This window comes from Carlito syrichta, unplaced genomic scaffold, assembly GCF_000164805.1.
Source record: "Carlito syrichta isolate Samal-C Ts95f unplaced genomic scaffold, Tarsius_syrichta-2.0.1 Scaffold304743, whole genome shotgun sequence".
NCBI classification, from domain to species: domain Eukaryota; kingdom Metazoa; phylum Chordata; class Mammalia; order Primates; family Tarsiidae; genus Carlito; species Carlito syrichta.
Window position 1 is genome coordinate 148,297 of NW_007248839.1, and position 12,377 is coordinate 160,673.

The 12,377-nt window shown below is 39.5% G+C and overlaps 1 protein-coding gene across 6 annotated transcripts in view; it reads left to right on the forward strand.

Annotated features, from left to right (window-relative positions):
* SPAG9 (sperm associated antigen 9) overlaps positions 1 to 12,377 on the forward strand; it is a 157,152-nt gene that overhangs the window by 108,536 nt on the left and 36,239 nt on the right. For 4 of the 6 annotated variants that reach the window (XM_021713788.1, XM_008060803.2, XM_008060807.2 and 1 more), the window contains 3 exons: positions 6,696 to 6,753; positions 8,633 to 8,785; positions 9,560 to 9,611. In XM_021713788.1, the coding sequence (XP_021569463.1) occupies positions 6,696 to 6,753; positions 8,633 to 8,785; positions 9,560 to 9,611 (263 nt within the window). Of the gene's footprint in view, positions 1 to 4,939; positions 4,952 to 6,695; positions 6,754 to 8,632; positions 8,786 to 9,559; positions 9,612 to 12,377 lie in introns of all 6 variants that reach the window. The other 2 variants (XM_021713787.1, XM_008060806.2) reach the window with 1 other exon arrangement.

Sequence of the window (12,377 nt, forward strand, 5' to 3'; positions counted from 1 at the left end):
AAAAAAAAAAGAAATTATAACAGTTGAGTTTTCTGAGCTTTCACAGAGTATTATGTTTTGGCTCTATGGGAAATGTAATCATTTTAAAGTTTGTGTTGTAGAAGACACATGGTTTGCAAATAATACTACATTTGCCTCTTCCACTATTTATCTGGTGACCTTTGCCAAAACGAAGGAGCTAGACTATAGTTCAGGGTTCCGGCAAACCGCAGCTCATGGGCCAAACCCAACTGACCCCATGTGTGTGTAAATAAAATTTTATTGGAACACTAAATGGATCACCCCCATTTATTTACTTATTGTCTATGGTTGCTTTAGCCCAGCAACAACAGAGTTGGGTACTTTGCAACACAGATCATGTGGCCTGCAAAAAGCCTAAAATATTTACCATCTGGCCCTTTACAGAGAAAGGTTGCCAACCCCTGCACTAGGTTAACTCTAAAATTCCTTTCAGCACATGATTCTGACTCATGTGAATTAGCTTTGGTATACCTTTCTTATAACTTAACACCATACAGAAATTTAAAACTACATGGAATTAAAAATTTATGCCTTTGGAATAGATACTAGACTACAACAAGTTTTGTCTCTATTAGTATAATTATAGTACATACTACATTGTTCACAAAAGGCACTGTTTGTCAATTCTTATGACTGCAGAGTGTAGTGACATTGCTTGCAGTAATTTATGTTAAATGTATTAGTTGCCAATTATGTCCTTGACATTGTGAAATGTTTTTAAAAGGAAACACAAGTTCTAACCAAATTTCTGTCTAGACAGTAAGAGAGATTGAAAGTATATAAATATAACTATTCCTCCCTCATTAGACATAAGGAGGCTGCCACCATTAAAGTCTAACTTTGAAAAAAATGGAATGAATTGCATTTCTCAAATGGGGCTAGGAAAGATTAATTCTTAAGGAATACTCAATTTTTACATTTAAATTTGCACTTTGATTTTAGTTAACATCAAATTACACTTGAAAAGTTCCTTTTAAGATTTAACTGACTTAAAACTGGGCCCGGTGGCTCAAGCCTGTAATCCCAGCACTTTGGGAGGCCAAGGTGATAGGATTGCCTGAGCTCAGGGGTTCGAGACCAGCCTAGGCAACTTGGTGAGACCTGTCTCTACAATAATCAAAAAATAAGCCGGGCGTGGTAGCGTGTGCCTGTAGTTTCAGCTACTTGGAAAGCTAAGACAGAAGGATCGCTTGGGCCCAGTAGGTCAAGGCTTTTGCGGTGGCCGTGAGTATGCCACTGCACTCCAATCTGGGCAACAGAGTGAGATTCCAACTTAGGGGAAAAAAAAAAAGATTTAACTGGTTTAAAAAACCGACTCCTGGCCAGGCACCATGGCTCACGCCTATAATCCAAGCACTTTGGAGGCTGAGATGAGAGAATTTCCTGAACCCATGGGTTTGAGATCAGCCTGGGCAACTTGGTGAGACCTCATCTCTACAATAAATAAAAAAAAATGAGCTGAGCATGGTGGCGCATGCCTGTAGTTCTAGCTACTTGGAAGGCTGAGGCGGAAGGATCACCCTCAGCCCAGCAGGTCAAGGCTGCAGTGGCTATGAGTGTGCTACTGCGCTCCAGCCTGGGTGACAGAGAGAGACTCTGACTTAAAAAAAAAACCAAAAACCCAGACTTCCTGGCAAAATTGAGGGCCAGATGCAAAAAATGTGAGAAGACTTTAAACATTTATATTCAGTACACTATAGTAAAATTCACTCTTTTTGGTATACAACTTTTTGATTTTTGACAAATGCACAGAATTGGTCACTAAACCAGAATCAATATCTATCGTTCCCACAATTCCTTTATGCTGCCTCTGTATTTACAAGAATGAATACTTTTGAGTATAATTTGTACAATGTGTTGCCTCATAATTCAGTAGTGAGTAATTTCATTTTCGAGGTCAATGGCCTCAAATTTTCTTGTAAAGAATTAAGAATCTAAGTAATACTTAGAAATAATTGTGATCTTTTAAATCAAGAATTTTCTGAAAATCAGAAAATTAAGCATAATAAATAGATTAAAAGTAAAATCCTGAGGCTTTGGTTTCCTTTAAACTTTGAAGATAAGAAATAGACTCTATGCTTTTCATTTTGCAGATGTTGATATATTTATCTCTAGAGTATTCCAGATTAGAATATTTTAATATGTTAATTTAAGTTTAGTGACTTATACCTACAAAAATACTTTCGGTCAAAGATGGTAAATGAAATTTCCAAGGTACATTTTCACTCCTTGGCCTCTCTGTTCAGTTCAGTGATAACAATCGAGGTAATACTAAATGGATTAAAGATAAGCAATAAAATTATTCCCTGAGGTTCCTTAATTACCTTTGGGTTATAAATAAGTACACAGTTCATTTCTATAACACATTCATTCTTCTAATTACCATATTATTATAAAACTCTTTGCTTGTTCCAAGACATATATTTCTTATAAACAGTATACATGGACTCAGTACTTAGATTAATTTGTGTGTGTGTGTGATGGGATCTTACTATGTTGCCTCGGCTAGCCTCCAACTCCTGGGCTCAAGTGATCCTTTCTGCCTGCAGCCTCCCAAGTAGCTGGGACTACAGGCACTGGCTAATACACACGGCAACTTGTTTCTGATTTTAATAGTTTAGCAGAGATAATCCCAACGGTTTGTCCTTTATCTTTATCCCTTGACTTTCTTGTTTTTGGTGACCCTTCTTCTCCATTCACTTTAGTCTCTCCTTCCTCATGGGCCCATTCTAGAACTTGGAAATAATATGTTTACACATACTATTGAGATTTTCTTTCTTCTAATGATTTTCAGCTCCATTATGCTTCTGAACTCCTTTCTATTATCATTCAAACATGTTTAGGTATTTTCCATTTACAAATAAAAGTACTGTACTCCTCTGACCCTGTGTCTTCACTGCCTACACCTATCACCGACCCTCATCCCATTATCCGTCACACTTTTATGCAACAGTTTTGGTGAATTGTCTGTCGTGTACCAGACCCTGTTCCAGATGCTCATAATATGTAGTGAGCAAAGCACACTTCTTGAAGGTGTGGCTACTTTAACTGGCAGGGACTTCCCCTTTCCCAGTGTCCCTCAGCCTACTGCAGTCTGTCATTCTCCCCTGCACTCACCGTGCCTGAAACTCCCTTCCTGTTTGGGGTCTCCAGTGTTCCGCCTCACTTATGTCACATGACTCCTCGTCGCACTTGTCTTTCAGACTTTCCATGCTGGTCTTCTGTGGTCTCAGACTTGCCTGCCATCTCTCCTGTCTCTGCCTCTTCCTTTTCAGTCATCTTAGCGGGCGCACTTCCTCTGCTCATCTTTCGGTTGTCAGTGTGGGAAACCATGTTTGCTCTCGTTGTTTCTTGGCTTGCATGGCTAATTACTCCGAAGTTTTTATCTCCATCCTAGAACTTCTTCCAGAGCCCCTGTTATTTTCAAACTCATATGATTTGTAGGGCTTTACACTTGCCACGCCCAAGGCTGAGCTCCCGGTCTTTATCGTCCTGTCCTCCAAGGCTGCTCTGGCACCACAGGTGTCATCTCAGTGCGTGAATAGCCTAGTTAGCCACTCCACTCTCCAGCCTAGGCCTTTTGCCTTTTGCTTTCCCTCACATGCAATCACCAAGGCTTGCTTGTTCCCTCCCCTAGCTGCATGTGTATGTTTGCTTTTCTTACTTTGGTTTTAATGATACATCCTCCAGGAAACCTACTTGAGCCCCTAATTAAAGCCTAGTTGTCCCTGAAGTGCATTCCCATGACCTGCATCTTATGCCACTCATCGTCCTTTACTTACTGCCTTTTTTGGTACCTGTCTCCCTGGATAGATTGTAAGCACATTGTGGTCAAAACAGCTGTATTTTTTGCTCACTGTTGCATCTTTAGCAGATAGCAATTAAGTGTATGGGATTGCTTAAATAGTTCTAACAGTTTTATTTCACCTCTAAATCTGTGATTCTTCACCTTTTGGTATTAACAATCCTTCAAGCCGGGCTCGGTGGCTCAGCCTGTAATCCCGCCCTTTGGGAGGCTGAGGGGAGTGGATTGCCTGAGCCTGCGGGTTCGAGACCCGCCTGGGCAGTTTGGCGAGACCTCATCTCTACAATAACTCAAAAAATTTAGCCGGGTGTGGTAGCACACACCTGTAGTTTCAGCTACTTGGAAGGCTGAGGCGGAAGGATCGCCGGAGCCCAGCAGGTTGAGGCTGCGGTGGCCAGGAGCAGCCACTCCACTCCAGTCTGGGTGACAGAGTGAGACTCCAACTCAAAACAAACAAACAAACAATCCTTCACAGGAGATTTTGTAAGAGAGCAGTGTCATTTTGGAAAATGCACACAAAGAACTAGATAAAATGGTACATACATTCTCAAGCAATTTCCAGGTGTCTTTGAAGCCATATGTGGACCTATTTTGAAAATCGACACTAAAATTCAAATGAGACTTTTATGACTTAAAAAACTGCCAGGCAGTTTTTAATAGGTCAAATTTTCAAATATATTAGATCTAAATTTATGCTTGGTTTAAGCCTTGAACAGAAAGGAGGCCACATCAAGTTATGTTTTTTTTTGTAGTTATAAGGAGTTAGTTTTTATTGCTATATTTCAAAATGAGCCATTTTGGATAATCCTGTTGATCATATATTAAATTTATACAGTAGATTTTAAGAGAACTCTTCATTGGGAATGTGTCCATTTAATGTAAACTTTAGATACTACTATGTCATAGGATGTGATTTCTTCTATAGCATATATTTCATTTTTTCCTCTTTTTGTAATATTTATACTTTATTGTGTTTAGTTAATGGTTTCTTTACATCTTTTCAATTTCCTTGTCTCCTCTCTCTCATTTTAAAATAAATGAGTTTACTTCTTGCTTTCTGAAAACAATCTAATCAAGATTCTCATTCGTTTTTCTCTTGGGCCGCTTACCTAGGGGAATATTCTGGTGTGTATGCTTTTGAATACTTTAATATTACTGCTTTTTAAGCTAGGTGTTCTTGGCTGCTGTTCTCATTCAATGCTTTCTCATCATTTTTTTCTGCTCAACTGTTTGGTTTTTTTCTTTCTTTTGCCCTACATATATTTTCAGCTTTTATGCTTATCTAAATGATTGAGTTTATAGCAGACATAGTTATTATATAAACTTGTCCCAACCAATCTAAACTCTATTTCTTCTGTCTCCATAGCTTTATTAAAAAGTTTACATTATTTCCAGCCATTGTGTCTACAAAGAAAAATAAGTTAACATTAGTGTTTAAAGCAAATATCTTGCCAAAAATCATTTTGGAGTTGGAATCTGGAAACTTTTTTATTTTTTTACTCTGTGCAGAACATGTAGATAGATGATTAAATAAGTTACGGTTTCTGATATGTAATTCTTCCTGATAGAACTATGCTGGTCTTTGAGAGTATATGGAAAAATTATAATACAGAGAAAAGTTCATATGTAGGCACTGCATCTTTAGCATTCCTAGTTTGGTTTTGTTTTAAGTACTTTTTGAGTCATTGGGAATATTATCTTTTTTTAAAATAAAGGGGCATGCTAACTCCTTTGCTGTGTGCAGTTTTCTTTAGAAATACTTACTTTGTTTTTCTGGGTTATGAACATTTCTTTTCCCATTGTATGTTATTTTCCAACATCAGCTCACAGTTTCTGGGATGAGTAACTGGTGGAGTTTTGTTTTGTTTTGTTTTTTGTATTTTTGAGTGGTATTCCCTATTGTGTTGTTTCTTTTCTTCTGTTTCTCCTGAGAAGCAAATTAAATAGCTTTTTTCTCTGTAAAGACCACTCCACTGGATCTTGTATTGAGTGTTCTACATGCCTGTCTTTAAAGTATTCATTATAATATCAAATATAATTAAACACAGGCACTCAAGTGACAACATAACCTTATCATTTCCTAGGTGGCACTTTAAAGGACAGTTTATATTATTGATTTGGGGTTTTCACTCTAATTATATTTTATTGTGAGAAAAGATCGGTAAAACATTGTTTAGATATATCAGAGAGCATCCTTATAAATAGAGGAAATCATCTTTATTTGTCTTTTGCACTTCATTTTGCATTAAATCATAACACTGTGATTCCAGATGTTTTTCATATCATGCATAAAACTTTATAGATTAATAATCTGTTTTCATGCTGTTTCTTATGTAAAACATTTCTTGTTCTTTGTTTTTGCTTTACATGGAATGCATGGGCTTTAAGACCATAATTTCTTTGGTAAGGTTCCATCTGCCTTGGGGTTCTGTCTTTCTTTGACCTTGTTTCTGCCTGTTCTAAATCTAATTTTTAGGCCTACAGTATCAGCTGTAATTTGGAAACAATTTCTGGGGGAAAAAATTTCTGATTCATATTAATGCTAGTTTTTTCTCTAAATAAAGCTAGACAAGTGTTAGAATATTTGGCAGAAATGTCTTGTTCCTTCTGAAATATTGTCTATGAGAAATGAAATATAGACTAGCAGATGTAAAGAATCGACCAACAAAATCTTTGCCTTGTTTTGGATGAATAATTATTTATAATTTTATAATCCATACAAATAGATGTGCCAAATGAATATATAGACAGAATAAGATTGCGAAAAGATAGATAAAATTTCTAAAATAAAATTTGTGACTGTAGCTTATTATATTATAAAAATATAATTTTTGATAAATTTCAGTCTGTATTTTTTCTCTTTTAATAGGAATGGGTCGTGAAGTTGAGAATCTTATATTAGAAAATACACAACTATTGGAAACCAAGTAAGTATATGTGACATTTTAACAAGGAGCAAAAGATACAGAATTTTTGTCTTGTCCCGCTCAGTGACGTATCAGTTTAACACAGTACTAACACACGCTCCCTACCTCATCTCTTTTTCCTTCTCCGCATGTATATGTATACACAGACACACACCCCACATACACAGGTAATGGGACCTACATAGCCCTGACAGATAGGTTTCATTGCTCTGTTTTTTGCACTGGGTTCAAACTCCTGGGTTCAAGCAGTCCTCCTGCCTCAACCTTGCAGATAGCTGGGACTATAGGCGTGCACCACCACACCTGGCTAATTTTTGTAGAGTGTTGCCTAGGCTGGTCTCAAGCTCCTGGACTCAAGCAATTCTCTCACCTCAGCCTCCCAAAGTGCTGGAATTACAGGCATGAGCCACCACGTTTGACATGGGATTTCTTTTATTTCTGCATAAATGTTTTGATTTATTTTATTTTTTTTTATTTTTATTTTTTGAGTTGGGGTCTCACTCTGTCGCCCAGACTGGAGCGCAGTGGCCACTCCCGGCCACCGCAGCCTCGACCTGCTGGGCTCCGGCGATCCTTCCGCCTCAGCCTTCCGTGTAGCTGAAATGTTTTGATTTATACCCAGCCTGCCTCTCCAGAGCTCTCTTCCATAGCTGTATATTTTTGGGTGCAATTTGTAAAGTCTTACTCAAGTGTATTTGGTAGAACAGGTCTTCAGTCATGTGGAAAAGCAGCAGATTTGGACCCCTTTGTCCATTTGCTGTGTCACAGCAACTTTGGAGCATCTGTGTATATCCAAGACAGACTGCAGCTATAAGGGTGGTCCAGTGCCCACTATACCCAAAGGAACTGGCCCTTTGATTTTTTCCTTCAGTTTAGACTGTTTTCTCATTAGTTATTAAAAAGTAACTTCCAGAAATAGTTTTATTTTATGGACTGGGTAATATATTTTCTGAACTTATCAACAGTAGTAGCCTTATGAATGCTTTTTCTGTTTCTTTTTTTTTTGAGTCAGAATCTCACTGTGTCGCCCAGGCTGGAGTGCAGTGGCTCGCTGGTCATGGCCACCACATTCTCGACCTGCTGGGCTCAGGTGATCCTTCCGCCTCTGCCTTCCAAGTAGCTGGCACTACAGGCACGCATCATCACACCTGGCTAATTTTTTGATTTATTGTAGAGATGAGGTCTCGCCAAGTTGCCCAGGCTGGTCTCAAACCTGTGGGCTCAGGCAATCCTCTCACCTCAGCCTCCCAAAGTGCTAGGGTTATAGGCATCACATCCAGTCATGAATGCTATTTTTAAATTTAACCTGACTGTCTCACTTTTTATTCATTGGTGGTCTGTCTTGCTTTCTCCATTTGTTCTTCCTTTGATAAGTGAGAAGAGTAACAAAACAACTTAGACTGATGTTGCATGCTCTTTTTGCCTTTATCTACAAATGGTATAGGTAGAATGTCTTGAAGTATTCAGTTATTCACCTTTTTTTTTTTTTTTTTTTTTTGAGTAGAGTCTCACTCTGTCGCCCAGACTGGAATGCAGTGGGCCACTCCCGGCCACTGCAGCCTCGACCTGCTGGGCTCCAGCGATCCTTCCGCCTCAGACTTCCAAGTAGCTGGAACTACAGGCGCGCGCTACCACGCCCGGCTAATTTTTGATTTATTGTAGAGATGAAGTCTCGCCAAGTTGCCCAGGCGGATCTCGAACCCACGGGCTCAGGCAATCCACTCACCTCAGCCTCCCAAAGGCGCAGGATCACAGGCTGAGCCACCGAGCCCAGCTACCTTTTTGATTGTATAGTTGCTTTAGTCTACAAAAGAGTAAACTGAAAGATGGGAAGAATATTTATTTTTGTAATGATGCACTTGAAATATGTGTTTCTTAGAAATGCTCTGAACGTTGTGAAGAATGATTTGATTGCAAAGGTAGATGAGCTGACCTGTGAGAAGGGTGTGCTGCAGGGGGAGCTGGAGGCTGTGAAACAGGCCAAACTGAAGCTGGAGGAAAAGAACAAGGAGCTGGAGGAGGAGCTGAGGAAGTGAGTACTGACAAACCTTCTGCCAGTCGTGCCACACAGGGTTGCAGGGGAGCCCTGAGACTGAGGCCTTCCACCCCTGAGGCCTGGAGGAGGCCGGGGAGAGGGCGATATGCCTGGCCCAGGCTCTGCTCCATCAGGCCCCTTCAGTTGCCAGCCTGTCATCTCAGTGTTCACATTTTTTTTTTTTTGAGTTGGAGTCTCACTCTGTCACCCAGACTGGAGTGCAGTGGCCGCTCCTGGCCACCGCAGCCTCGACCTGCTGGGCTCCAGCAATCCTTCCGCCTCAGCCTTCCAAGTAGTTGGAACTACAGGCATGCGCTACCACGCCCGGCTAATTTTTGATTTATTGTAGAGATGAGGTCTCGCCAAGTTGCCCAGGGGGTTCTCAAACCCGCGGCCTCAGGCAATCCACTCACCTCGGCCTCCCAAAGCACTGGGATTACAGGCTGAGCCACCGAGCCCGCCCAAGTGTTCGCGTTTTTTTGGTCTGTCATGGTGTGAAAAGAACTAGAGAATGCCAAACATCTTTGTTTTGACAATAGGGAAATGAAAACATTTATTATTTTCCTTTGCCCAGCTTTCCTTAATTCTTGTTTTTTTCTGAAAATAGTGCTATGGTAATAGTCCACTAAAAAAGGCAGCTAAATGTCCTGTGGAAGAGAAAAATAATCCTTTAGTGGTAGTTAAAATTGTTGAGCATCTCTTCCATTTTTTTGAAATGATGAACTCAATTCAAATAACATGTTTTATTTTGTTTTTTTTTTCCCCCATTAGAGCTCGTGCAGAAGCTGAAGATGCGAGGCAAAAAGCAAAAGATGATGATGATGTAGGTTTACAGTTTGGGGCTTTTTTTCTTACTTTACCATGTTTTGGGAAGATCTTGCTAAGTCAGCTTTGGAGATAGCATTGTAAAGATTTTTAAAAGTCACAAGATGTGTTTATGGTCGTGAATAGGGTAGCTTATGCTTCCACACAGCATCAGATGCTGAACTTTCCAGCTGCATGTGACATGCCCGTTTTCCTTCTGTGGCTCTGTGCTCTGAACTGTGTTTGCATCTCCAACTTCAAGGACCAACTAGGACATTTTGTATTTTGTTGTTGTGATTATTATTGTTGTTTTGTTTCAAATTTTGATTTAGAAATATGATAACTTAATAAAAATTATGTAATAGTATTAAACATAAAAAGGTGAAGTCTAGATCTTTAGGACTAGCCAGTTAGCCCATATGGTTGTGAGCACACGTGAACACCAAAGAATAAATGTGAGCTTCTTGTCAGTATGATTCGCATACTCACATTAGTTATGATAATGGGTGTTTGCAGGCCAAAGGTCAGACTTAAAGTATATGGGTGTCCTGGACAGAATAGCATGTGGTATCCCCTTAACCTCCTTGTGCTTGTAATACCACATTTGATATACACAAAAATATATATAACATATGTAAGTTATGAATCATAATAAATCAACACTGTGAACCTACCACCCAGCCTGAGAATTAGAACATTACCAGACATTGACACTACTCTGTGCCGTCTCCCTCCAGAGGAAACCACTATCTTGTATTTATCATTTGCTTAACTTAAAAAAACAACTTTATCAGACCGCATACACACACACACACACACACACACACACACACACACCTCCCTGCAAAGAAGGATAGTTTTCATAGTTTTATGTTTTTTGTTTGTTTGTTTGTTTTTAGATTCATGCATGTTTGTTACATGGACATATTGCATAATGGTGGGGATTGGGTCTCAGATGGCCCATTCCTCAGATAGTGAATGTGCACCGTGGGTAATTTCTGAACCTAGCTCCTCTCCGCCTTCCCCCTTATTGTGTCCCAGTATCTTATTATTTCCATCTTCATGAGTGAGGTTTAGCTCCCACATATGAGAGAGAGAACATGCAGTGTTTGGTTTTCTGTTTCTGAGTTCGTTATCTTAGGATGTTGATCTTCGACTTTATCCATGTTGCTGCAAAAGACATGATTTCACTCTTTTTTATGGCTGCCATTGTTTTGTATCATATTTAGTCTTGGAGACTTGCTTCTTTTACTCAGTAGTATGTTCCTGAGAGTCACCTGTGTTGTTGGATAGTGCTATATAGTTCATTCATGTTCACTGCTTTATAATATTCCATTGTATGAACCATCTACAGTTTATGTATCTGTTTTCTTGTTAATGAATATATAGTTTGTCTTCAGCTTTTTACTACCACAAACAATGGTGTTGTTACAAACATTATCATACATATCTCCTGGTTTACAGGAACAAGAGTTTTCCAGAGTATATGCCTAGGAGTGGGATTGCTGTGGGGCAAACTTAAGGTTCTTTATCATTTGTTGTTTAACTTTTATTTAAAGGAGAAGCCAAATGTTGTAACAAGAGAGCAAAGGAGGAAGACTGCTGAAGGCTAAGCTCAGCCTCTTTCTTTCTGTCCCAGACTTTTCAGTTTTGATCCAAAATGTGCTTAACAAAAGCCTGCAGGAAGTTGACTTTAGCATGCCTCTTTGCTGTCTTACCTTTATGCTTATTCCATACTCACTCACATCCTTTATTCTCTTTAAGAATTTTAATTCCTAGCCAGAATATAGTACCAGCACTTTGGGAGGCGGATGCGAGAGAATTGCCTGAGTCCAGGGGTTCAAGACCAGCCTGGGCAACTTGGCGAGACCACGACTCTACAATAAATTGAAAAATTAGCCTGGTTTGGTAGCATGTGCCTATAGTTCCAGCTACTTGGAAGGCTGAAACAGAAGGATCACTTGAACCCAGCATGCTGAAGCTGCAGGGTGATGAACGTGCCACTGCACTGCAGCCTGGGTGACACTGAGACTCTGACTCAAAAAAAGAAAAAGAATTTTAGTTCCAATGTATATAGTTCTAATTCATATAGTTCTCTCCATCTTGCATGTCTCTGGGTATTTTAGTGACTCTTATAGTTAGGCACCTTAGTAACTAGGCAATACATTTACAAATCCCTTTTGCTGACATTGGGTGTGTATATGGATTAGTATTTCGAGATAAATGAACCTCTTTTGGAACTGACTTGTAGCTATTTTCTGAATGACAATTGTTAGAGAACATTAATTGTAAAAAATGTTAGTGACCAAGTGAGGTTACTCACACCTGTAGTCCCAGCACTTTAGGAGACCAAGATGGGAGGATCACTTGGGCCTAGGAGTTTGAGACCAGCCTAGGCAAAATAGTGAGACCTCATCTCTACAAAAAATAGAAAATTATCCAGGTGTAGTGGCGCACACCTGTGATCCCAGCTACTCAGGAAGCCAAGACAGAAGGATTACCTGAGCCCAGGAATTGGAACCTGTGATTTATTTATTTATAATAAATATTTATTGATTTAAATACCATAATAAATATTTATACAGTTTATTTATAATAAACAAAGTTAGAGCATCATTTCCAGGTAGAAATTATAAGAGCATTTTTTTATTGAGTCGGAGTCTCACTCTGTCACCCAGGCTGGAGTGCAGTGGCGTGCTCACAGCCACCGCAGCCTCGACCTGCTGATCCTTCTGCCTCAGCCTTCCAAGTAGCTGGAACTACAGCTGGAACTGTACCCAGAGAC